Below are 27,648 nucleotides of genomic sequence, written 5' to 3'. Positions count from 1 at the left end.
AAGGTGGTGTTAAGATGATTAAGAAAATGTTAAGATGGGGTTATGAAAACAAACGTGTAAGGCAAGGAAACAGGAAGCCCAAAGCAAAAATCTTAATTCAAGTCTTTATAGGAAATTTGTAAGGAATGAAAGACAGTGTATATACAGATTACAGATTCTGTATAGGACCTGCTTATGTGGGTAAAAATAGGCTGGGAGCCTCAGTCTGGCTTTTAGCCATCAGCAAACAGCCAACCAGTTATCCTCCAAGTCAGTCAGTTCATCATCTATCCATCAATCCATTTTCGAGACCTGTCATTTATCAAAAAAGGCCAAGAAACCAACAGGCAAGTCAGCCTCCTAGCTATTCAGTCAAAATACCATTCAGTCTGTCATTAATTTACCTAAACTATTCCACTAATCACTGCTTCCTACATCCATTGCACCAACCAGTCAGTGCCTAATCAAGCCAGTCCACCAGTTAGTCAGCAATTTAGCCAGCAAACAAGCAGTCTAAAAAGTTAGCCCACCCACAAGTCGTCCATCTATCCATTCAAACCTCCAGCCTGCCAGGTCAGCCAGTCAGCCAGTCAACCCTGGGGGTGCTAGGGTAGTATTAATCAGTCTGGTTTCTGCTGAAAACCTCAATCTGCAGATGATGGATGAGCCATCGTGCTGAGGGAACTGAAGTGACAGGTGACAAAGAAGGACACACACACCTGTATAAATCCACTCTCCCTGCTGTCTGGCCCCGATGCTACACTGTCAAGGTAGCAGGGTGAAAGTGTATGTATGTGTGTGGGTGTGTGTGTGTGTGTGTGTGTGTGTGTGTGTGTGTGTGTGTGTGTGTGTGTGTGTTGTGCAGGCGCAAGTGTCTCAGCATGTGTCCTGCTCTGCTAATGAAGTCATCTGAACAGTGATTTAACAACCCTGGTGTAAAAGCCTATCGCCCTTAACTCATAGCCTTGCTCCATTAGAATGTGATATAAACCCTGGGCACAATAACTGTCCTGCCACTGTAACAATATATAGGAGGCCAATGGGCCACACTGCTAACTCACACAGTCCAGGGAGTTAAAAAAAATATATTGGCTGTGTACACGGAAGGGAAGTCATTCAAGGAGACGAAAACTTATAAGACAGAAAATATAGAACATCACAAGGTCACAATGAGGTGTTTTTGTACAGTATGAGACAGTGGCATTGCTATTAATATAGTCAAGAGTGTAAGATTAGATCCTGTGGTTTGTCCAGCAACTGGAGGTAGTAAAAGAGTAATTGTTGTGAAGCCTCGATGAAAACAGCCGAGGGCACTTCAGTCTGCAGTTATGCAAAGCATTATCCTTATCTGCACTAACAAATGAATCAGTGGATCCGACATCAGTGCGCTTATCCTGTGAATGGTCTTCTATAGCTTCAGAGATATTTTTGAGTCGAAGATGGATCTGAGGAAAACTTTGACAACTTATATGTCGCCAGCCGTGAAACTGACTTCCTGCTCTGTGCAAGCGTCTGAGGCAGAACCAAAGCCATTCTCCAAATCCTCCATGAAATCTGCTCCTCTGGCCCAACAAAGAGAGGCTAATGAGGCAAATGGCAGAATCTCAGACACTTTGATACTGTGAGATTAGGGTGAATTATATAACCTTTACCCCCTCCCACTCTCATCCTTCCTCATACTTTTTGGTGCCTTGTCAATATTGACTGCTCTCTCTCCATGTCACTCACAATCTCAAACAGCAAGTCCATTCTCTCTTTTTTCCTCTCTCTCTTCCTATCTGACTTCATATCCACTTCATTCAGTTTCTATTCATGAATACCCCAACACTAATTTGGCTCAGTCAAGCAATGACAGTATCTGTTTTAACATGCAACAAAGCAGCATATAAGGGGAGGAAGAATGGAGTGTGTATGTGTGTGTGGGAAGAGGGGGTAGAGGCACGAAGGCGACAAAGCTCGTCACAGCACAGCACAGAGCTGCGTACTTCACCTTATTAGACCTGTGTCCTTGGCAGATGCAGAGCTTGCCCTTTGTTAGAGAGGTGTGTGTGTGTGTTACAATGGCGGTGATTTAGAATGGATTGGGCGTAGGCGTGGAGACAAGGTGCAGTAGCCCCATGGCTCCCTGATAGCTGGCAGCGTGACAGCTGTGAATGGAGAACAGGGAACAGCCTGAAGTATTGCCATCTAATATGTGTCACATACCTGCATAAATATTTATGCCCGTTGCAGAGCAGAACAGGAGAGGAGGGGGGAAGAGGAGGATGGGACAGGAGTGGTCGACTTGGGCAAAAAACTCTTCAACCAGGTGACACCAAGATCTGAGCTAGCTACTCTTTTTCCATCTCTAACTACCTTTTTGGTTGTTTAAAGGCCTCAAAAGTACCCGAAGAGCGGGCATACCTCAATAACGGAAATCTGCAAACATTTTGTCCATGCAGACAGTCAGTCACACGTGTGTGCATTAACAAAGACAGGATTCCATGATTCAACACATACAGTATATTATAGCACTCCAATATCCTTTTCCAAAGAGTTCTTTCCAAAGCTCAGGCTCCATTGTGGAAGCCACAGGAGTCCGTGGCCTTTAAACACAGTGGAAGTTTGAACCTCTGATGAAGAGCAGTTAGGCTATATGATCCCCAGTGACTGAAGCTTATGCCAAAGGTAAGTCAAAAGGGAATTTGGCGGGTGGAGGGAAACATGCCTGAGGAGTCTCAAGTGAACAGCTCATTTTGTACAGGTAAAGACACTACCAATGCAGCACATGCCTCTGTGGAGCAGGCCTTTTATTTCATGAAAACACTGCTCAAAAACAAAAACACCTGTGAGGATCATAATAAAAACATGAAAACACAAAAAGACACTCACACTTGCATTTGGATGTGCACCCACACACACACCGCTGTCAATGAACATGTGTATATGTAACAAGTGAAATGTTTTACCTGTTGGCCAGCAGAGTTTTGAAGGTGACCTGACTCATGCCCTGATAGGCTGGCAGCAGCCTTGGCCAGTCCCATGCCCAGTCGACCACGCCACTCTGTTGATGTATGAGGATAGAGTATTGTTAGTTATTAATCAGGGTTAATACCATCAGTGCATTACCGCTCCAGCTGGGACCCACTAACAAAGGAGGAGGGGGGTCCCCAGCACAGGCTACCGACACCAGGCAATCAATCATGTCCGCACAAGAAGGTTTTTATTCCAATAAGACAGCAATTAATTTATAAATCCATTTGGGGGGGATGTAGCCATCATTTATAGAAAGATAAATCAATTTTGGTAGGGAGTCGTTACTCTTCTGACTGCACTGCTTTTTTTCTTACCATCTTCAATGGCACCCCGCCAACCCCACATCTCTTGCTCTCTCTCTCTCTCTTTCTTAAACACACACACATGCACCCATGCACAAACACACTTGGCACTAGCACCATATTGGGAAAGCAAATAAAAATCAGATTGCTTTGATTGCCAAAATGTCACTCTTAACTCCAGGCTGAGTTTTATTGACAAAAGGAGGAGAACTCCACTCGTTCCCTCCATCCATCCACCCTCCCTGTGCTCCTTCCTCATAGGTGATTGATGGATGTAACTTTTTTCCCTCCTCCCTCCATTTTATTTGACAAACAACACAGGCACCTGAAGCGGAGAAGGCATTTTAATCATTCTCTTAATAGGGTGTTTCTATGCAAAGCTATGCAGCCTCCTGTGATAAGCCGAAAACAGGCCAAGTTTTAGGATTAAAACGTGTCTGTTCTTGAAAAACAATAGTGGTAACACAGCTACATTACAAGGGATCACAAATGTATAAATACATCTAATCCATTTTAAAAAGTAAAAAGACACATACAAGCCTGTCTTGAGGAAATACTAGCCTTTGTTGATTGTTTTGTGTGATATCAGCAGTATTTCCCATGATAGTAGGAGGGAAATGAGGGGGAAAGCTGACAACTCTCACATTGAACTAAAACTACTTGTAGCTAGAGTTATATCCTTTATGGAGAAAAAAATCTAACAATTAACTGAACATCATGGTGGTACTCCTGGGGATATGTTTGGGGTAAGAGGGTATACGGTTCAAAGCCCCAAAGAAGTGCACTTTAAAACTGCACTCTCCTTTAACATTACTCATTCTTTTATGAAAAAGAAAACTTCTCTCATCTTTTCACCTTTTCTGTGTTCTTTTCTTCCTGCCAGCCTAACTCCTGCTTGGAAAAGGCAGCGACCTATGGAGAATAGGAAAGCCAAGCCCCAGAAAGACCTGACAACTTCAGAGATTGCCACAGTATCCAGTTCACTAGAGACTCAAACAGCTCCTAACCTTCAATATTAAGCTTCTGGCCTTGGGAGAAAGTTAAAACGACGCCGCCATGCACATCACAAGTACACCCACACAGTACACAGTCTAAAGACATGAAGAAGCTCCAGAACTAGAATATCAAAGACATTTCATAGAGCAAAAATAAATAATAAATAAATGATTTACTACCAAAATAAACTGTGATGATAAACTAAAAATGCTTGACAAACCTGATCCAGCTTCCTGTCGCCAATGTGGTCAAATTGGTGCAAAGGGTTGAAGCCGGCAGTGTCTGCATGACTCTCAGAGCCGAGGTCAAAGTTCACCAAGTGAGGAGGATTATTGGGTGAGTTTGTGCTTCCACTTAGCTTAAACATCAATAGTTCCTGTATCCAATATGGAAGGGGAGAAAGAGGGTAGAAACACAAGAGAGACAGAAAGGAGGAAAGTTGGAAAAGACGTTATGACTGACAGACTTTACTTTTCTGTAAAGAAAAAGGCTGACAAACTAAGACCAACAGAGAGAGGTCAAAAAGTTATTTACAAATAACCTAACTTCCTCAAAATGAAAGAGCAACAGAGCATACATTCAGCATACAGCATACTGACATTTGTAACATTTTTTGATATTGCAATATTCATTTTTCACCAGTGATGATGATAATGAATTTCTGAAAGTCTGATTCACACTGACGTCCAGTTTGACTGAGCCAACAAAAGCACAAACTAATCAAGTTCAGACAGGTTTTATACTACACTTTTTTCAGACAAGCATAGTAATGGGCAGAATAGTCCCCATCCACATATTCCCTAATTGATCAGCCTCACAAAGGTATAATTAATCAGAGCTGTTCGGAAACAGAGTAATGAAAACACAGAATAAATATAGATAATATGTGCTGATGCAGAGAAAGAGAAACAGAGGGGTTTTCAGGACACCAGTACACTTTCTACTTATTTTTCTGTAACCTTTGCTGTGGTTGCTTGTTACAGGTGTCTTGCAAGATGTACAGTATAAAGTAATGAGTGTGTGTTTGTGTGTGTGTGTTTGTGTACATCCTGGGCATGTGGGCATCCTGGTGTGAATTCACTATATTCCCATCCGTCAGCTTGACATGGCCTCCGAACCTCCTATCCCTCCACCTCACCGCTAGCCCAGTCTGTCCCTGACCTGTGTGTTCTTGCCTCGACCTTGGCTTGGTAGAGATACTCGAGATGCCAGGAGATACTCAGAGCCTACTAGGGAATCTCATTCACATTCTGTTAAATTGCTACGCAGAGTTACAGCTGTTCATGGACTCCATCAACAGCAGCATAATGTGTATGGTGCTTATGTTTGTTTTATTCCAACTGTGTCCTAATAGACAGTCTATAGGTGAACCGTGTCAGTAAAAATCACATGAGCACCAACCTAATGAAACTCTTCCTAGCTCTTTAGACAACTCTATGACTGCACCTATACCTACAGTATACTGTATATGCTATGCTGTGATGATCATTGAAGGTCCTCCACTCTGTTAGTGTCATTGACCAAGCGTTTGAGGATTTTTCATGCACTCCTGATGAGGGTGGAGCCGTGCTGCAAACATATTAAAATTTTCACTTCTGTACAGAATATTGTAAGTGCTTATTGTTGCTTGGTTGTTATCATTATTAATGCTGTATTTTTTTCTGGAATTAATTTTGTTTCAGAGCAATTCCCCCTTTAAAGAAAATTAAACTTTATGCTACTTAAAGGATAAGTCTGGTGATCTCCATTTTTCTTAATGTCAACAAATTCCATGAAAAGACCAAAACCAACAATGCATTGATCCCACTAACAAGAATTAAAATGAAGCCTGATATAGCTTCTTCCTATACTATAGAGCTTTGTTGTCAGTAGTAAAGCATCAAATCTGCAGCTGAAAATAATCCACAACAAAGACACGATTTACTCCTGTTTGAGTAAAATTTGCTAAAAATGGTGTGTTACGAAATTATTTATCCTTTTGTAAAAATGAAAGTATATGTTCATCACCCTTTTCAGAAGATATATGTCCTCAGTAGGAACTAATTGGCATGAGGTGAGGTGAGTGTCACAGATGGGGTCAGGAAGACTAATACACTGTTGGTTTTGGTCTTTTAATGGAATTTGTTGACAGTAACAAAAATACAGAATATTGCCAGCCTCATCCTATAAATAATAATCTCTCCCATTCAAAGAGCCAGTGTGGTAAGAATACAGTCCCTGGGTACATGTGATACAGTGTATAGAGTAGCGTTGGTGTTGTTGGTGTCTTTGTGATATACAGTAGTAGGAGGCTGTTTGTGGGATATAAATGTAGTATTCTGTAGGTGGATGATGTTTCAGTTAGAGTTTCACTAGCAAAATGCCAACAGGCCTACCTGAAGAGGTGTTATGGAACCAGTTTAAAATAACTTGAGTTTCTGTACATAACACTTCTTATGTACTTTTTACATATGTACTTTTTACTCCAAGAGTCCACTCTCACTTTAAAGCCCTTGTTTTACCACCTGTGAACTTAAGGGAAAATATCACTAAACTCTCTCTATATGTACTATATATATATATATGCTACTACTCCAGTAACCCTAGTCAGAGGGGTTACATGCACAGGATGTGGGATGAATGGTTACTTCGAAACCCACAATCAAGGCTTACAGCGAAGCAACTAGTAGCTCAGTGTTCCAACATCCACAAGTGGCAACTGCTATCACAACTTGAGATTGACGAGATACAACACAAATGCTACGGCAAGGGGGAGCCAGGACAACAGGTCAGAGGGGAGCAACCAGCAGCTCCCCAACCAGAGATTGGGTACGAAGCCCCAAGAGAAATCACGCTGAACGAGGCAGCGACTGACCTGAAAGACAAGATCATGGCGAGGATGAATACAAGGCAACCCCGATGCCAACTACAACGGCTAAGTGAAGTACCATCAGAAAGTCTCCTAGAAGATGTGAATGCAGCATTGAGAGCGATCCCTACCACAACCATCATTGAAACCAATGAGCTGATATACGCCTCAGCAGCAGTGATCCTAGAGATGCTTGGCTACAAGAGCAACCATGGGAGCCATGAGAGACAGTACCCACCATGGAAACGAAGGTTGGAGGCAAAAATCAAGGAGGCCCGGAGAGAAGTGAGCCAACTGACAGAGGCTGAGAGAGGTGCAATGAGAAAGCAAGTACCCAAGAAGTACAACCAGATGCCCATACCTGAAGCACTTAAAACTGCCAAACAAAGGCTCCAAGCCTTGGCCAGCCGCCTAAAGAGGTACACGAGAGATAATGAAGCCAGAAGAATAAACCGGCTGTTCGCAACTCAACCTGCAAAAGTGTATGCTCAATGGCAGGGTAATAACAGCAGAGCAGATCCACCAAGGCTGGAAACGGAGCAGTACTGGAAAAGTATATGGGAGAGGGAGGCATCACACAACAGTGATGCACAGTGGCTGGCGGCTGTGAGAAAGGACCACAGCAACCTCCCTGAACAGAATCTAGTCACCATCACAGCGGCAGACATCCAAGAAAGAGTCTCAGGTATGAAGAACTGGACAGCACCGGGCCCTGACAGGATCCACACCTACTGGCTAAAGAAGCTCACTGCACTCCATGAGCGCCTAGCAGCACAAATGAACCAGCTGCTAAGAGATGGGACGCACCCTGAATGGCTTACCGAAGGGCGCACAATCCTGATCCTGAAGGATCCTGCAAAGGGTACAGTCCCATCCAACTATCGGCCAATAACCTGTCTCTCCACAACATGGAAGCTTATGTCAGGTATCATCGTGGCTAAGATAAGTGGGCACATGGATCAATACATGAGCAAAGCACAGAAGGGCATTGGTAAAGGAACCAAAGGGGCCAAACACCAACTCCTGGTTGACAGAACAGTCACCCAAGACTGCAGAGCCCGACACACCAACCTGTGCACTGCCTGGATTAATTACAAGAAAGCATATGACTCAATGCCGCACACATGGATCACTGAATGCTTGGAGATGTACAACATCAACAGGACTCTAAGAGACTTCATTGCAAACTCGATGAGGATGTGGAAAACCACCCTTGAGGCCAATGGCAAGCCACTTGTACAAGTATCCATCAAATGTGGCATATACCAAGGAGATGCTCTGTCCCCACTGCTGTTCTGCATAGGTCTGAACCCTCTCAGCCAAATAATCAACAAGACTGGCTATGGATACCGACTCAGGAACGGGGCCACCATCAGTCACCTCCTCTACATGGATGACATCAAGCTATACGCTAAGAGCGAGCAGGACATCGACTCACTGATCCACACCACCCGGATCTACAGCTCTGACATTGGGATGTCATTCGGGCTTGAGAAGTGCAGTCGAATGGTGGCACGCAGAAGGGGTCTCACTCCCAGAAGGAACAATAGCAGACATTGAGGATGGTTACAAGTACCTTGGAATACCACAGGCAAATGGCAACCTCGAAGAGGTAACAAGGAAAACAGCAACAGCCAAATACCTCCAACGAGTAAGGCAAGTCCTAAGAAGTCAGCTCAATGGCAAGAACAAGGCCCAGGCAATAAACAGCTACGCCCTGCCAGTGATCAGATACCCTGCAGGAATAATAAGGTGGCCAAAGGAAGAGATACAGACGTTAAGACGCGAAAGCTCCTCACCATGCATCCAAATCCAACACCCTCAGACTGTACACTAGCCGTAAGGAAGGCGGCCGTGGACTAGTGAGTGTGAGAGCCACTATCCAGGATGAAACATCCAAGATCCACGAGTACATCAAAGATAAGGCCCCAACAGATGACGTGCTCAGGGAATGTCTCAGGCAATGGGGAACAGAGGAAGACGTGCTGGAGGAGGCACCATCATGGGAGGACAAACCCCTGCATGGGATGTACCACCGGAACATAACTGAAGTGGCTGATATCAAGAAATCCTACCAATGGCTAGAGCGGGCTGGACTGAAGGACAGCACAGAGGCACTCATCATGGCTGCACAGGAGCAGGCCCGGAGCACCAGAGCGATAGAGGCCCAGATCTACCACACCAGACAAGACCCAAGGTGTAGGCTGTGCAAAGAGGCCCCTCAGACAATCCAGCACATAACTGCAGGGTGTAAGATGCTGGCAGGAAAAGCATACATGGAGTGCCATAACCAAGTGGCTGGCATAGTGTACAGGAACATCTGCACTGAGTATGGACTGGAAACCCTGAGGTCAAAGTGGGAAACACCTCCAAAGGTGGTAGAGAATGACCGAGCCAAGATCCTGTGGGACTTCCAGATTCAGACTGACAGAATGGTAATGGCGAACCAACCTGACATCGTGGTGGTGGACAAACAGCAGAGGAAAGCCGTTGTGGTTGACGTGGCAATACCAAGTGATGGCAACATCAGGAAAAAGGAACATGAGAAACTAGAGAAATACCAAGGGCTCAGAGAAGAGCTGGAGAAGGCCTGGAAGGTGAAGGCAACAGTGGTGCCCGTGGTCATCGGAGCACTCGGGGCAGTGACCCCCAAACTGGAGGAGTGGCTACAGCAGATCCCTGGAAGAACACCAGACATCTCGGTCCAGAAGAGTGCAGTACTAGGAACAGCAAAGATACTGTGCAGAACCCTCAAGCTCCCAGGCCCCGAGCTCGAAGGACGAGACCACCCGCGGAGGGTGAAGGACAAAGTTTTTTATATATATATATATATATATATATATATATATATATATATATATATATATATATATATATATATGCAACACTGCAGTTGTTGCTGCTAAGAGTGGCCCAACCAGTTATTAGGTTTAGTGGGCAAACTTTTTAACACAGGGCCATGTAGGTTTGGATTTTGTTTTCCCTTAATAATAACAACCTTCATTTAAAAACTGCATTTTGAGTTTACTTGTGTTATGTAATTTAAATTTGTTTGATGATCTGAAACATTTAAGTGTGACAAACATGCAAAAAAATAAGAAATTAGGAAGGGGGCAAACACTTTTGCACACCACTGTATATATATATATATATATATATATATATATATATATATATATATATTTTTCAATTAACTTGGGCACTTTCTAGAGAACTGCTACTTTTTATTTTGTTCTTCTCTGAAGTGAATTTAGCTAAAATAACTTCCTAGCGTTAAAAACTTAAAAAATCACTGCTCTTTCTCGCTCAGATCTTCTCAAAACAGTTCTATACTGAATGTGGTGACTCCATGTGGCTCCCTCTCCTCTACATGTGGTGAGCGTATAACACAGGAAATCACTGTGGGTTTGCACTCTTGAGGTCACCTGAGCAACAGAAGATCAGAGCAAGCAGACTGTACACAAGCAGCAGCCCTCTTCCCTCTTTCTTCCCCTCCTGAACAGCCTGCGGCCTCAGGCCAGCAGCCACCTAATTGCTGGGGAGAGGGAGTGCTTCCCTACCTCATTGCCTTGGATGATGTGATAGATCTGCCTCAGGTAGTCGCTGCCACCTGCTTTGTGGCAGACCTCCAGCAGCATCAGGCCTATTTTCTGCTCAGTCAGTTCAGCTGCAGCGACTCCGCTCTCCCTTCCTTGCTCATATACACTGAGAGAGAGAAACAGAGATGGGAAAAGGAGGAAATGGGAGAGAAAAAAAAGGGAAAAGATAAAGGAAAGGAAACAGGAAGAGGGAGGGTGTCAGCTTGTATAACACCTCTGGCTGAGGAAGTATTTTCTACTTTATAGAAGATTTTGGGATAAAATTTGGAATTTGCTATACACAAGAAAATTAACTGAAACACGACTCCTGAGTTTAGAATTAATGATTTTTTTAGTTTTTAGAGAAATCATACGCTTCAGAGGGCAAATTAACTTAAAATACAATAAATTTCTCTTTGCTCCACTAAACTGTCTGAAAACCATGCAGCCTGATCAAGGCTAACACTGGTGAAAAGAGTGAGAAATACAGACAAATTATTAAAGGTTTGATAATAAAATTATTTTCGCTGTTTTCATTACCATTCATGAGATACATAGGGGGATTTTGACCGAAGGATGCTGGAGATCTAAAAATGATTGGTGTGTGTGTTCTTAAGCATGTATGTGTGTGTGTGTGTAATTGTGTGTCAAGGTCCTCATGCATGTACAGTCCCCAACCCTCGCAGAAGCCCGCATCATTTTCCTGCCCTTCCTGTATGGATGGGTATCACACTACCGTCCATCAAACCTTCTCCTTCACATACACTTCCTGTCATTGTTCTCTCACTCTCTCTCTCTCTTTGTAATTATAAGGTGGCAGAAACGGTGTCACCTGTCAGCCAGCCATTGGCTGCTTGACATTGAGAGTGGCAAAGGAAGAGGAGTCCCCTCTCGTCCATGTACATCCCCTCATTCTTTTGCCTGGCGGCCCGGCGGTTGTGTTGTCGGCGATGGTGGTTGTGCACCCGTGTCAGCACCTGCGCTGTATCCTTTCCTGTCCATCACTGTGCAGGTGAAGCAGATGATTGGATTCAGTCAGCGGGGTGATTAATGAGGGCCCCTCCGGATTTGGGACAGCCTATCAATCATGTCATTAGGGCCAATGTGCCCTGAAAGAGGCAGACCTCCGCCAAGGAATAACTGCATTCATCTTCATCTGTGTATGCATCCCGTCAGCCCAGCCAGGGTCACTATGATGGAGAACAATAATCTTCTCCTCTACAAATTACTTTGCAAAGACAAGGAGGGTGGCGTGGGGAGGGGGGTTACAGTTGGGAAAGGAAGGAGGGAAAGTGGGATGAGGAAACAGAGGTGGGAGCGCTTGCAAGGGGCAAATGTTCTTTGTTGAGGGGTTTAGTCTGTGTGTGTGTGATGCCAGTGAGTGGAGTGCCAGTTGTTTTTGGAGTTATTACATCCACCACTCTCTCTCTCTCTCTCTCTCTCTCTCTCTCTCTCTCTCTCTCTCTCTCTCTCTGACACTGTATTCTGATTGTTTACAAGCCAGGCGTCACTTCCCTGTGAAGGTTAGTTTAATGAATAGTAATGATCCTACTGAATGCCTCCGACAGGTGATACATAATCACTCTTCTTTCACTTTTCCACTCAACCACCTCCCCACCCCTCCACCGCCGTGTCTCTTCTCTTTTTTCCCCCAGTCTCGTCTTTCCCTCTTCCTGTCACTGAAACAGACAGCCTTTCCTAGAACTGGCCATGATCTACTCAGTGTTTTTATTTATTTCATTCTTTTTTTTTAATTGTACATGTTGTATTACAGCACTGAATCACCTTTGTTATGAGGATGGATGCATCTAGAGTTTGTCATGATGAAGTGAGCGACCAGAGGCGCAATTTCTGGGAACGAGCTACAAAACGCAGAGCCAAAGGTCACAGATCAGCCCAAAGTGAAAGCTCTTTTCCCATCACTCCAGTCTACAGTCCACTCAGTCATACGGCGTGTCCATCATTTACCACAACAAACCCATCTGAGATTCATTGATCTTACTCATAAAGCTTTTCAATGAAAAATGATCTCATTGATACGATACATCAGAATGTGAATGCTCACTTTAAAAAAGCATATTTAAGCTGCATTCTTTTTCATTGTTTTTTTCAGCATCTTTATTGAATGTCACGCAGCTGAATACACCATCAGTCAGTTTGATCAGTTTGAACCTCCTCCTTCATCAGACTATCAACCCTCAACCTCTATCTTACTATTGATAAATCACTAAAATTATGTATTGGGAAATTAATTTTCTAAAAAGCTGTTTTTCAAATCCAAATGATCAGAATAAAATTATACCAAATTTTTTGTTGAAGGTGCACATGAATAATCAATACCAACTGAGACTAATGATGGATAATGCATATATAGCACTTTCCTGAATGCATGAAAACATTAATATAAACTACATCAATACCATTCTGACTTTGACCTCTTGCTAAATCCTTGTTGTTGACCTCTCACCTGTCTGAGCAGAGCTTGCGGGCCTTCTGCAGCTGCATGTTTGTCCACTTGGGTCTTTTTTCCTCCAGAGCCTGCAGCACTTTGTGCACCGTCGGTTTGGGAACACCCTGTCAGACAAACAGCAGACCATTGAGTGAATTAATAAAAGTCAGATGGTTGATGGTTGATTTGATGGCATACATTAAATCAACCATCAACCATAAATATGATGAAATTATGGTATCGGGGGTTTTAAACATACTGTATATATATAAATGTATAATTTCAGCTTGCTTTTAACAAGTGACACCACAATAGCCTGGTATAATGCCCTACCTTACCCTAAATTGTAAACAACCCCCCTACTTATTATTGATATTATTGTTATTATTATTGTTTTTACATCAACCTTAGCCCTTACCTTCTGTTGAATGCCCATGGCAGCCTGGAGGCACTCAGCCAGCAGGGACAGGGGGTCCTTTGCCCCATGGTCCAGGGCCAGACCACTGACCTGTTCTAGTGTGTGTGGGTCCTCCAGGCCCTGGATCAGACAGCTTAGCAGGGCCCAGAGTAAAAGGCCCACTAAGCGCAGCTGCCGGGCATGCTGGGAGAGGTGCTTCTCTGCCACTTGGAAGAGGAAGCGGATGGGGAGAGGCACGGATGCTACAGCCAAGGGCAGGTTGGTGAAAATGAAGGACAGGGCTTGAATAGTTAAGGATATGGCAGCTGGAAAGAAAGAAAGAAAGAGATGTTAGGTTTGGGAAGACAACCCTAACATTGCTTATAGCTCTCTTGTCTTGAAAATGTGACAGCCAGTCTGTGCGTACTCTTAGTGGCAGTCTCCTTTCCTCGTGCTTCCAGTGGTGTGTAGTTCCACTCCTTGGGTATTTTAGCCAGGACACTCTCTGGTACATTCCGCTTGAACACGGCTCCACTTGCCTGCTCTGCAGCCTGCCAACCCATCACTATGGAGACCAAGTGTACCAGGAGGCTGTTTGTAGACTTGGTGACCATCGCCCGGACACAGGTGATCACTACAGGTACTGTCCGCGCTGTGTCTGACAAAAGTGGTAAATAAATGCAGCAGGTAAAGAAGGGTGGGTGAAAGAATATGAAATTGAAGACTTAAGACCTTACTAATTCTAAATATCATTGATTTTAATTTGAAAAAAATAAAAGCATAAAGCTGAGCTGTACATGAACAAGCACAAAGTTAATGTTAGGCTGTGACCAGTGTGGTGCTGTAAGAAGGACCAAGCCAGCGAAGAAACCCAGATAACATGGCATGGAAAGTCTCTGCTCTACCAATTAAATTATGTAGAGTTATGTAGAATTAGTAGAGTTTTGGTAGTTGTGTCCTACAATGGTACATGTGCCATCACATTTTATTAAATTCTGGAGACCACCAACTCACAGAGTGACTAGTTACTTTAAAGAATGAATAGAAATCAACTGGTAAAGGAAACAATGTCAAGTTTAATTTAAGAAGCAGTCATGTCGCCTGCTGTATGAAAAACACTTTTTACTTATTTTAAAAGTAGACATGCAGTACAGAGAAGTCTCTCAATGCACAATAAAAAAAATTAAGGCTTTCAACTGTATGTAGAAGCATTTAATAATATTCTATTAAAATACTGTTCTATTACTGTAGCTCTTAAATCATGAAAGGTTTGGACTTGTCAAAGACCCACAGACACGGCCTGCTATTGACATAAAAATTAAGGGAAGATGAAATTTTATGATGGCTACCAAATTATAGTGGGTTACATTTCATTTGGGTATTGTGCTGTTGGGCTTTTCAAACAAGCAATAGCCCACCTAGTCATTACAGCACACTCAGTCTGTGTCAGAAATGGAAAAATACAGAGACATGAATAGCTTGCGCATCCACAGAGTGCTATGGTATTCTGTTGCAATATCTACACTAAAAGCAAGTAATGTCAAGTTAAATTCAGATGTTCTCGATCAAACCCAGGAGGCCTGACAGTAGAAATCTTACTACCTTCTCCAGGTGTACTATGTCTTTTGTTGCTCTGCCCTTTCATATCCCGCTCATATTGATAACAGAGCAGCTACAGCATGAAGTTGTATGGCACCCATAAACTTCCTACAGCGTCGGCTGTAAAACCAAAGGCTACAACAGAGAGATATAGTACTGTGACGGCACTGGAAGTGCACTGAAATCTCCAGGGACGCCTAAGAAATCTGTGACCTCAGACCCATAGAAAAAGAGGAGAGTGGAACAGAAAATGATATGGCTTTTCGAAGTAGAAGCGCTCTGTGGCAGGTGAGACCTAGACCTATTTTTCAAAGTCACTTGGTTCTCAGACTTCAATACCGCCCACTAACATATTGACTGTTGTATTGATTCGAAACAACCTGCTACTGTGATGAAACATCACTGTAAGTGGAGATATAGTGAAACTCTCAATGTAATCTATGAAAGTTAACTCAGTGAACAGTTTAAATAGAAATGAGGGCACTGGGGGTATCCTGTAACCAAAATTATAATACAAAGATTTGGCACAGTCCAATAATTAAACTAATTACCCTGTGAGGATAAATGATGATTGGATGACATTGAGAATTTCTCTCTGGCTCACTCTATCTCTTTTTCTTTCCTTCCCTCTGTCGACCCCTCCCTTGCTCTGTCTCCATCCAAATTCTCTTCTCAAATCACCCTAATTTATGCTACAATAATTACCACTCACCCAGGATATAGAAATTACCACCAAAAAGAGCTCCATACTCCACAGGAGTTCTGACTAAGCTCTGTATCAAAGCTTGTACCAAAGAGAGGCAGAAAGAAAGAGTTGGGGAGTAATTGTAGTCTCTATAACAGCATATTAAAGTCTGGCTTTAGCTCACGTGCATTCAATGTCAACACTGGCCCTTAGGAAAAAACGAGAGATATTGTGGGCAGATTTGCTCTTGTAATGATATATCTAATACATTTTGAGAAAAGTTGGTCTCTTTAAATCAGTTACTTACATTAATTTCCTGTTATCCAAGCATGAAACAATCTCAATATCTTGGGAGGTGAAAGATTTAACAATCTCTTTTTTTCAGTTTAACATGAAATGAGAATGGCACTGACTTGGTATTTTATCATTACTTCATTTTGTAGTATAGAATAGATAAATAGTACAGTTTCCTGTATCATAAACCAAATAGCACTAAGCTAATAAGCAATGAAAATATGAAAAAATGACAATCAAGTTGCTCTCCTGCAGCCAAGATGTATTTATTTATGTATATATCAAGGTATTGCCAGTCTGTAGTAATAACCCCTGAACTACAACAGTTGGTTGCTACTTTACCTGCCAGTGTGTAGAGATGTTCCCAAATGTGTGCCCTTTCCAGGTACGGTTGGAGGACCTGAGTCAAGGCCTTGGGAACATTATTCAGGCAACTGAAAACGTTGAACAATGCGACTATGAAGTCATCTCCTGCCTTGCAGCTCTCTGTGGACATTTCTAAGCAGTTCTCCTGGCAATAATCTGAAAAAATCAGTCAGTCTGAGTCAGTGAGACACTTCTATGCACTATTAAAATAAGTGTGGGTATTCAAAATGGTAATGAATTTATGAAATCATGATATTCAGGAGAACTTCACACACAGACACACAAACAACAGGATACACAAAGAAATGAAAAGGCTTACTCATATGCACACATACATTCAGTTAGGGGTGTGTAGGTGAACATAAACTGTTTTTTGAATTACAATTCAGAAAATATCAACCTTATGGGGGTAGGTAGTGAAAGATATAAAACCCTATCCTATGAAACAGCATCTTGATTTCTTCGCACAAAAACACATTGGAAAATGTCAAGGCTGCCCAACCTGACACATGTTAACAGAAAGGGTGAACAAAAGGCATTGTGGAATAGAAGGGGAAGAAAAACCCACATCTGTGTTAGATGGAGAAAAAAACAGACCAGAAAAAACAGAAAAAGAAACAGATTTCAAAGCCCCCACAGCACATGGAGACAGGAAGTGAAAAGGAAGAGGTTTTGACAGGGTGTCCTTGTGGGGGTTGCTGTCTGAGCACAGGGCTGAGGATGGAGGTGTGTGCGTGCGTAACCCATATGGATGTCTATATATGTTTTTTGTGTGCTTACAAATGTGTGTGTGTGTGTGTGTTAAGTTGACAGGGGTTGCTGAGGAAAGGCCCATTGCTCCAAAGGTGGCAGACATCCAGCGGTCTGTCAGTTTACTGTGTGGGAGATGACAGCTATTTGAATAGGAGAGTGTATACAACGCAGCAGTCAATGAGGGGGCGCTGTGATGGAGGGACGCACGGCTTCCTTCTGACTAATGCTGGACTATTTTAAAATGACAGGGCTAAATTAGCTGCTGCATTACAGGGCCAATAATATCAGCCACCTTAATAACAGGCAGGCAGCACTGCCATTTATCAAGGTTCAGATTGAACTGGTTTCCTTTATCTCCCTCTCTCTATCTCTAAGTCTCTCTCCAAGTCTCTCACTCTTGCCTTTTCTTTCACAATAACACATCTAATACATACACTCAAAAGTGGTCAACCAACCTGACCTACAATCAGTCTATTAGGCGGCATTTTGTGGGTTATGCTGGCATCTTGTCTGTCTGGTAATTGGTCCTTAAGGAGAGAGTGTTCTGGATATCACTGCTGTGGCTGCAACGGTCCAAGGGAACAGGGATTAATTTCCACTTGGGGTGCTGGAGAGCATGGCAGGTTAACTAGGTGCCTTTTAATAATGATCCCATTATGGAGCAGCAGATGACTTCAGAAAAACAGATGACAGTGCACTGGCACATCTCTGTGGAGTTTCCACTACTGCTGCAGCACAATAATTCCAATGTGGTTGTGTTTCTATGTTGATTTCTCGGTTGCTTTTTCTATTTTTCCTCCCTCTCTGTCTCTAAGCTTATCCAACCTTGATACATAGCCAATACATACACCTGTTTATCTTCCGGACAACCAGTCAACCAGTCACAAGGGCCCTCTCTGCAAACCTCTGTAATTGGAAGCAGACACGCTGATGATAATAAAAAGGCTGTGTGTGTGTGTGTGTGTGTGTGTGTGTCTGCACCAGAAGTAGTGTATCTTCTGATTTAGGGTGAGTTGTGCAAAAGCGAAAACTGTTATTGTAAATGTAGAGGAGGTGTTATCCCTGTGCAAATAAATAAATTTTCAATTCGTGAGACAATGGGTAGGCCATTCAGTTTGCTATCTAGCTCTCTAGCATGTTAGGGTACTTTGATAAGGCAAATACACTGTATTGTAAAATGTGTCACTGAGCAACAACACTGTTGAAAAAGTGCTGTTGATGAAACAAAGTTAGCGTATTAGAAGAAAATGCACTACAAAATGTCCTACTGTTCAAACAGCAGCTGACTTTAACAGTTACTGTAACACACTCAATTGAATTGAATTAGATAGAACAGAGTCCAATTGAGTTTGCGAGTCACTGTATTATTATCTATAAGTAAGAAACACCCCAGTATATACATGTATGGGGAAGTGCAGTGGCTTATAGGAGTGTAGGTGTTCAGTCAAGCTGTTCCTTCTGTCTGTCTGCATCCTGGTTAATTAGCCCGTCACTGTGATAACACACGAGAGTCAGCGCTTCCAGCGTTGATTTACAGCAGCGTGCAAGGAGAAGCATTGCAGAGCCTCTGAGCCAGACTCAGACCGAGCGAGAGAACGAGACAGTGAGAGTTGTTATTAATGAGGTCGCTATAATGTGAATTAATGTGCGAGTGCACAACAGTCTTTAAAGGTTAGACTGTTGTCGTGCAGAGGGGAGAAGAAGGAAGGGAAAATCTTTAAAGGTCAGCGTGTGTGCTCCGCCTGGGCCTGTTGAGTGTTTATTACTGCTCTCTATTGATTTAGTGATGATGGTGACCAAGGTGAAAATGATGATGATGGCAAAGATGCTGATGATAACTTCATAAAATGGATAGAGCTCATCTAAGGTCTGTATAACTCGCTAAGGATCTTAGAGCACCATAATTAAGACACTGGTAAACACCTTCCCACATATAGCCTCTGCGGGATTGACTCTGGGTCCAGGATTTTGAAAACGGAAATATTAAAGAATTAATGAATGTGGCTTCAAAAAAAGGATTGACAGCTAGACATTTAATGTACACACTCTATGTATCCATTAATGCATACCAATCCATATACTAAAAAACAGACTTACAAGAGTTTTCCAGGAGTATTCTGGGCAGGTGACAGTCTCTGTACAGCAGCATTCGCAGAAGCAACCTGGGATTGTGTCCTGGGTCAGAGGTCAGCAGCCTCAGCTGACATGCGGAGGCCGCCTGGCCCATAAGGCCATCTCTGAGAGCAGAAAGAAGGAAAACAAAGTTGACAGTTCTGCAGTGTCAGGTGAGTGTACAGATAGCAGTCCATTTAGCAAGAGACAACAAGGAGGGAAAAAGCTTCACAAGTGAAAGACAAAGGCTGAAATCACAGTTGTCTTGGATGACAATCTGGGAGGAAATAGTGTTTATGCTACAATGGTGACTTCCTTCAGTGTCACTCACTCCTGATACGAGCTTAGTCTGCAAATGCCTTCACTCTCGCTTACTTATAGTGTGCACCGGGAAGGAATTAGCTCTAATCTTAGCCAGCTAAAACCAAATTAACATTTGGGAGACAGCCAAATACATGAATATACAGCAGTACCCCCCTCCTACATCTTTTGTATAACCAAGAGGCTGCAGCCAGCTGTGGGTAATGAGCCGTATCCTTGGTGTGTGTGTGTGTGTGTGTGTGTGTGTGTGTGTGTGTGTGTGTGTGTGCACCTTTCAGAGCCTATGCTTGTGGTTATGTATGTGTGCAAGTGTGAGAGCATGCTGACATGTGTGTGCCTGCATGTTACTTTATACATCTCAATAAAATCTAATGGAAAGAATGGACAGAGTTTGTCTGAAGAGCGAGGAGGCAGGAGGGAGTGCAGGGGGTGTCTGCCCAGAAATTAACCATTCTATTTGAGCCAGAAAGCTAGAGCAGGCTGCACCCTGCTGCTTGACTGAGGAAAACTATGCCTCAATCTGACAGTGCAATTTATGATGTCACTAGGACCGCAAATCCAGAAGAAATCCTCTTTTAACTGCTCTGATAAATCTACCCAGCTACAGCGCACGGTCAGCTTACAGGACCAAGACACACACACACACACACACATATAAAGTATGTACAAAGGCAAGAACAAAAATGCATGAATGTGTGCAAATACAGAAACACACATAAGGCCAGAAAACATAACTTGAGATGCTTTCTTTATAGCCTGTAATGCTGGATGATTTATTTATGTGCTTTGTGATTTTATTATTGTTTTATTTAATAACCATAACAATGGGTTTTATTTTAATGGGCTGGGGAGAGATCTGGCCACAGAGGCCGGGTCCTGGATGAGGACCTGTGGATCTGGCCCAGGGCCACTGGCAGGCCCCTTGGCGCCTTCGCATGCAGGCAGGAGGTGGGAGCAAAGAAATAAAGAGGTCATAAAAATAAACTAATTTCAACTCTCCAATACTTAGGAGTAGGAGAGTGGGGGTTAGTTTGATTTGTGCTCCATCAGCACGCAATGACATCACCTCTGGCTGTGAAGGAGATGGGGGGGGGGGGGTCAAGGGTGAGGGGGGAGAGTGATTGACTGCACTGTGGAGGTCACAACCGTAACTGGACACACATGTACACACGTAAGCATGCATGTACACAATCATACATACACATGCACATACACAACGCAGTGTACTCTGTTGACGCCTCATGTGTAAAGCCCTCAGCAACCATCAACATAAACAAAATCAGTGTCAGCAGCAACGGTAGTTTATTTCTTTCTTTTTTTTTCTTTCTCAACTTGCATCTGTGTTATATTACCAGAGCAACTCTAGCTTGAAGCCCTGAGCAATGGGTAAGTCTGGTTATATATCCGCACATACAGTTTGTGGCTGTAAACTCCACACATACACATATGGTTCTCTATACAGTGGGTGGAGGTGTGTGTGTTGGCTTAGCATACCAGAGTGTGTATGTATATGTGAGTTTGCATATGTCTACCTACTGTATGACGGGTGATGAATGGTATGATGGGTGTATTTTACATACCGTATGGCCTGCTCTGGGAAGAGGTCAGGGTTGATAGCATTTAGCCAGTGGACAACAGGGCTGTCAGGCTGCTGTGGCGTGGACTCTTTCGCAGGATCAATCATAAATATCCTGGAGGAATTGAGATCACACATGGCATCTTCAATTTACAAAAAATATATTGTTTGGTGGTCATACTTCTTCAGGTAGTGATATCATAAATCCAAATACATCCTCCTATGTGCATAGTATACCTTCATTTTTTTAATCTTTATTTTATTACAGCCTACTCATGTCAAGTCAAGTGTGGGGTTAAATCCATGGTCAATTAGGACACAAGATTCCAGGGTCAGTGGCTATAGCCTTGTAACTCTCTTGTAACCTCTGTAAACTAGTTTCATATGAATATCAGAAAGATTTTGGTGTGTCTACGTCATATTTTACTTTAACTTAAGGTTGAATAACAAAAACATACTGTGCATACTAACCTATACAGCAAAGATAGGGGTGCAGTGACAATGACAAGAACTGTCAGGAGTTGCTCACACAGGCTGTGGATTTGGTATGGCCAGTCGGATCCGCCTGCTATTATGGCAATTGCTGAAGAAGGATTGTAGCGCACCAAGGCCTCAGGACTTTCACACACACTCCACATAAGCTGCTCCACATACAGCAACACTGCTGTAATGTCACACCTTAGACACAGAGTAAGGAAACAGGAAAGGCGAATGTATATATGAAAACAGAAAAGATGAGATGTGAGGGAATATGTGAGAACACATAAAGAGAGAGAAAGAGAGAGGCACTATCATGTTAAGGCACAGAAAGCTAACATCCCTGTCTTCAATGGCTAACATCCACCATTATATCACTCCTGGTGATTTCATTGTTTAAGTTAAGTGTACTGTTGGCTTTGGATTTCACTATAAAAGTAATTGCTTTCACATTTAAATGCCCTTAAATCTGTTTCCTTAATTGGTTGGGGAGAGCTGCTCATCATCTCTCATCTCCTCATCCTTGCTCTTCCCATGGCCTAAATCGTTATTAGACACACACAGGGATGGACTGATACAGGAGAGGTGAGGTAGCATTAGTGTACCCATGTGAGTGCTATACGCATAGGAACCTTGGGGAAGCATTGAAAAGCCATCTGTTTAGGCTAGCCTTACACTTTACAACTGTCCCTCCAGAATCACACGCATCTCCAAGCAACATAAACCAGGTTTTGTGCTGACATCCTGCGGTGCTACACATGTGTAATGTACTTTATCTTTGTCACTCTTTTCATCCTCTTACTGTGTGTCACAGTTTAGCCTGTTCACTGTCATCATTCAGCTATTAGGAGGAGAAAGACAAAAAAAGAGGATGGAGAAGATGACCCCTGAGCCTGTACAGAGAGTGTGCCTATGATATGCTAACACTACGTTTAGACCTCCACCATCAGACCCATAGGAGCGGAGTGAAACTAGGCCAACAGTGACAGAGATGAAACCATTTAGGGCTTTGTTTGGGAGAGCATTGTAATTTAGGATACCATTATGTATAGCCAAGTCTATATTCATTATACAATATATACCAAAGTCTACATTCATGTAGGCTATAACAATGTGTGGGAAAGGTAATGAGGGAATTATGCAGTTAAAACATAAAAGCGAAAACCACAAATTACTGATAAGAAAATTTTGATAGAAAACAAATATCATTCCTGGGGTTCAAAGTTCATTCTTGACCCTGCAAACAGCAATTGAGAAAACAATCTCACTACAAGGTCAATTTAGTAGCTATTCTAGACTTTTGATCACATCACACAATCTTCATCAGCAGTTGAAGTTTGGCTACTTGTCATGGAATTGTAGATGTTACAACTTCCATTTGTTTTTAAGCACTTTAAGCATCTCTTGTCCATGTTGGCTTAAAAGCTGAGTTTGAGACTGCTGTTTCCAAGGTCAAGAATAAACTTTGTACCTCAGCTGTTAAGCCAACATGAACGAGCAGTCCTTAAAGCTAAAGCTAAAAGAAGAAATATATTATTATAGAGAAATAACCGGAGAGGAATTCCGGTTTTGGCTGACCAGTGAATTAGATACATAGAAAGCAAGGTGCTTCATTAATGCAGAAATTCTGTAAATCCAATTGTTGTCATTAACAACAGTTCTTCAAGATAGTTTCCTCGGTAGAAATAGTACATAAAAATCAGATGGCTTTCAAAGTTTTTATATAACTGAGGTCAGTATGGTACATGATAGAGTACCTGATTTGTAGGTGTCTCTTGTATGAAGGACGGGCCCTGGCATATCTTTGCACCAGCAGCTGTAAAGTCTCTGACAGCACCTGGCCGAGCACCTTCTTGGCCAACTCTGCCGGAAGGACCGCCCACAGGTCGCTACGGAGCCCACACAGGAAGTAGAACCACATCTGCACTGAGAAGGAACAGCGCTCACCCTGTGGAAGAAAGTAGTGGATGGGAGGGAGGAGGTTGCAGATGAAGATGTATCGTGATATGGGCATTGACAGTGAAGCACAAACAGAGAAGACCAAGAGGAGAAGGAGATAAAAATAGAGGCAGGGAGAGAAAGAGAGAGTGAGAGAGAAAACATGAAGAAGAAGAAAGAGAGACAGAGACAGAGGCAGGTCTGTCAACACCAGGATGTCTCAGTGGTCACGCCACCTGCACTCTGCACCTGGGTTTCTTCCCCCACTGGGATTTTAGACTGCTTTAAAGTGCTGAACTGGAGAACACATCACAACAGGCACACACACGCTCACACGTACAGAGACAGAAAGAGAGAAGGGAGAAAATCGAGATCTTCTCTGAATAAAGTGAGCAAAGACAAGTGAGAGTGAGAAAAAAGAAAGATAGGGAGAGAGGGGGAGGACAGATGGAGAAAAAGAGATTATTAATATCGTGGCATCCTATAGCTTTGTCTGAAAGGATATAGAGGAATTCATTCATTAAACCTCCCTCTTCTACCTCTACTCGCCCAAACTCCTCATGTTTAACCTTCAACAACAAACTGCTCCAGCGGATGGCGTGCGTGTGTGGCAGAGATACTGACACATCCAAAACTCCCAAACTTTCTCCTGTCTTCCACTCATCATGCCCCTCAGTCCCTTCACATTTTCTTCCCACTTCACCTTATTGTCATGGTTTTGGGTTTTTGCTCTGTGTTGTTTTATTTTGTAATATTCTCCCTCCCTCTTGCATCTGGTAGTTTTGCTTCCTGTCTTTGATTGCTTTGATTGTTTTCACCTGTGTCTATTAGTTGCACCTGTGTCTCATTGTCTCCCTTCAGTGAGTGTATTTAAGTCTGTCCTTGCTTGGTCAGTGTACCTACCGTAAGTGTTCTGGCCTCTGCTTTCTGTGTTTTTGGCTTTATACTGGTTGTTGTTTTTTTTGGGACATTCTGCCTGTTATTTCTGGACTCTTATTATTTGTTTGCTTTTGTGGCCTTGTTTGGTTTCTTCAATCACTGCCTGCCTGAAATTGGTGTAAGCCTTTTTGTCACTCATTAAATTATTTAAACTGCACCTATTCAGCTTATGTATCTGCTATTGGGTTAAACTTCTGCTCTCCTGGTTCCCCGGTTGACCAAACATAACACTGATCCATCTCCTATTTCACTTCTCTCCTTCCTTTCCTCCCTGGAGGCGGTCATTTAGGGATCGGTGGTTGATGGGGAGCGTGACCGAGCTCTATGTCCGGGATTACGTCGCCATCCTCCGCCTGTGGACTCAGCAGAGCAAATGCAGACAGAGGTTGGATCCCGACCAAGAGCAGCCACAACTACATGTGTGGTTAGACCGTTTTATCCGTTCAAGTCAAACTCTTAGTTAACCAGCCAGGTCAACTAGGGGAAAAACTCCTTTTAGGAATGTCAGCCTGGCAACAGTGAGGACTGAATCTGGGATTGGGAACTGAAGATGGAATAAACTTGGAAACTCATAATGGCTCTTTTTCCTCAAATGAAATTTAGCAGTTGGCTCTGAAAGATGCAAAATCTTGACAAGGATGGTAGCCAAGGTCATGCTCTAAACTTCCTTTTATTACCTTAACTGACCTCATGCGCTGCTGTTAGCGCATATTAAATATTTCTCTGCCAACAACTATTCATGTGTCAATATCAATGTAAAATAAATAAAAAGGCAAGGGGGAACCCAAGCTGGAGAAGGGTCTCCTTGGAGCTGCATTAAGCTGTGAAAGAGCCAAGACACAGGGTGGGGGATCTAGAAGATGGAAAGCTGATGCATACAACTACACATCTACAACAGACATGAAAATATAGATACACACCAAATGAAACTCACAGCCGGAGATGCTGTTGCACACCCACACGTGCATTCATCTGTACAGATGCACACAGGCATGCTTGAACAAAAGTACACACCTGCGCACAGCAGGTCTGTCTGACACCAGTGACCCAGGGAAGGAGGGAGGAACAAAGGGAAAAAGGCAGAAGCAGAATAAAGTAAGAGAGAGGGGAGGTTTAGATTGGTTTAAGGGCATAAAGGTAGGGGAGTTTTAGGGGCCCTATGCTGTTTCCAGACAGTCCCAGTGCAGACTTCAGACAGCTGAATCCCTGGAGCCCCTGGGGCAGCTTGGAAGTCACAGATGTTCTCAGGGAGCTCAGAGTAGAAGACTCAGAAGAGGGAGAGTGGGAGGTAAAGGTGCATTGTGGGAATGAAAAGAAGTGTGAAAGCTTCAGAGTATAATTCCTAGAGTTCCTCAAACTCTACAGAAAAACCCTACTAAGACATGTTGCATTAGAATTTTCACTTTTTACAATGAAATGAATAAAATCAACACCAGACAATACTGGATGTTTTATGTATTACTGTATTTATGATTTGGGGGTGAATAAGTAATACTCAAAGAGGCTCCACTGATATTTCATAAATGCCAGAAACATAAATCTATAAGAGTTCAGCGTGGTGTGGCAAGTTTTTTTCAAGGTGCCTTGGGGGAAAAAAAAAATTCAACCAGATAGATTTTAAGGAAATGTGAAAACACTTCACCTCGTAGAAGGGTTTGGGGTCAGCCCAGTGGTGACTCTCTGCGTCTTGAAGAATGCAGGTGGAACAAACCTGGATACAGTAGCTGGTCAGCTGGTCTCTCAAGGACTGCACTGTATCTTGGTACTTCTGCATAGGCAGCAGTGTCAGGGGTCTAGGCATAGAGGAGGGAAACACACCTTTAAAAGCTAATGACAGAAAATACATAATATATATTGTATATTAAGAAAAATGAAAGGGACTGCTGGGGTCAAGAGTCCAATACAGGGCACAATCTGTAATCCAGGTGCATTATTGACTACTGTATATTCAGGGAGCTATCAAACAAACATGAGGTGAAATGATTAGATGAAAGAACTGATGATTTATTCTAAAAGTTCAGTGTGACATTTCATATCCTTTAAATCTGGCTGCCTTGATACTTTCCAGAGAGAGGCAAGAGTTTAACGGGGGTGCAGGAGGCTTAAAACCAGGGGGACTGGAGGGGGTAGAGAGATGAAAGTGCTTTATGACTGGAGGGGGCACAGTGCAAGTGCAGGTGGAGGGGTACACAGGGCCAGAGGTGGGACAACAGGAGCACTGAGGGCACCAGGGATGCCTTTAGAGGGGATCTGTAGAGAACAGAGGTTAAGGGGGTATTACTGGGCATAAAAACTCACCAGATGTAGACACAATATGGGTGTCATTACCTCCTGTTAATCATTTCTACTCTCTTTTTTAACTCTCTGGTCCCCTCGTCTTAATCTCAAATGTACAATTTCCTTGAAATTTAATTTAATTAAAAATTTTAATTTAAATTAAATTAATTTAAATTTAAAGTTTTCTGCCTACAAGGCTCACACAATTTGGAAGAAGGAATCTCTTTGATCCATTCCTGCTTCCCTCATCTTTGCTTAATAAATATCTATGTTATGATTAGGATGGGCGTCAAAAATCATATGAAAATATATGCAGTGTAGCTGGAGTGAGTTGTGATGTATTGGTTCAGTATTGGTCCAATTGTTTGTAATGCAATTCAGTTTATTATTTGTTGAGCAGGCTGTTAGCTGTCTGATTCAGTTGTTCTTGATAAAATAACAGCAGTTTTGAAATGATTGAGTAATGTTAAAGACGAGGAACAATGGGTTATGTTGGAAACAAGGCTAAGCATGGGTGCTGGGTGCAAGAATGTGGCAACTGTTATGTGGCAAGGGTTCTGGTTTGAACCAAACTGGACACAGCATCTGTGATGGGTGCTGTCATCTTGACAGTCACAATTACATTCATAATCTGAATTTAGTAACATCAGAATCTGGTAGCTACTGGTCTGTTGCCTGTCTGATCATTTTGATATAGCCTGATGCCCTCTACAGTCACCATCTGTGGGTTTTTACATCATTGTTGTA

General features: G+C 42.9%; 1 protein-coding gene across 4 annotated transcripts in view; it reads right to left on the bottom strand.

The window, feature by feature from the left end:
* kiaa0825 (KIAA0825 ortholog) overlaps positions 1 to 27,648 on the bottom strand; it is a 121,540-nt gene that overhangs the window by 60,578 nt on the left and 33,314 nt on the right. Inside the window, exons 11-23 of one of the 4 annotated variants that reach the window (XM_044195252.1) lie at positions 26,267 to 26,417; positions 25,639 to 25,653; positions 23,505 to 23,695; positions 21,742 to 21,948; positions 21,275 to 21,385; positions 19,359 to 19,498; positions 16,485 to 16,664; positions 13,992 to 14,222; positions 13,586 to 13,890; positions 13,186 to 13,292; positions 10,701 to 10,845; positions 4,513 to 4,668; positions 2,928 to 3,022 (exon numbers count right to left, since the gene is read on the bottom strand). In XM_044195252.1, the coding sequence (XP_044051187.1) occupies positions 2,928 to 3,022; positions 4,513 to 4,668; positions 10,701 to 10,845; positions 13,186 to 13,292; positions 13,586 to 13,890; positions 13,992 to 14,222; positions 16,485 to 16,664; positions 19,359 to 19,498; positions 21,275 to 21,385; positions 21,742 to 21,948; positions 23,505 to 23,695; positions 25,639 to 25,653; positions 26,267 to 26,417 (2,034 nt within the window). Of the gene's footprint in view, positions 1 to 2,927; positions 3,023 to 4,512; positions 4,669 to 10,700; positions 10,846 to 11,560; positions 11,723 to 13,185; positions 13,293 to 13,585; positions 13,891 to 13,991; positions 14,223 to 16,484; positions 16,665 to 19,358; positions 19,499 to 21,274; positions 21,386 to 21,741; positions 21,949 to 23,504; positions 23,696 to 25,638; positions 25,654 to 26,266; positions 26,418 to 27,648 lie in introns of those variants that run through there. The other 3 variants (XM_044195253.1, XM_044195256.1, XM_044195255.1) reach the window with 3 other exon arrangements.

The sequence above is a fragment of the Siniperca chuatsi genome, linkage group LG5 (assembly GCF_020085105.1).
Source record: "Siniperca chuatsi isolate FFG_IHB_CAS linkage group LG5, ASM2008510v1, whole genome shotgun sequence".
In the NCBI taxonomy this organism is placed as follows: Eukaryota; Metazoa; Chordata; class Actinopteri; order Centrarchiformes; family Sinipercidae; genus Siniperca; species Siniperca chuatsi.
Note: the sequence above shows the minus strand (reverse complement) of the source record. Positions and strands in the feature narration are given on the sequence as shown.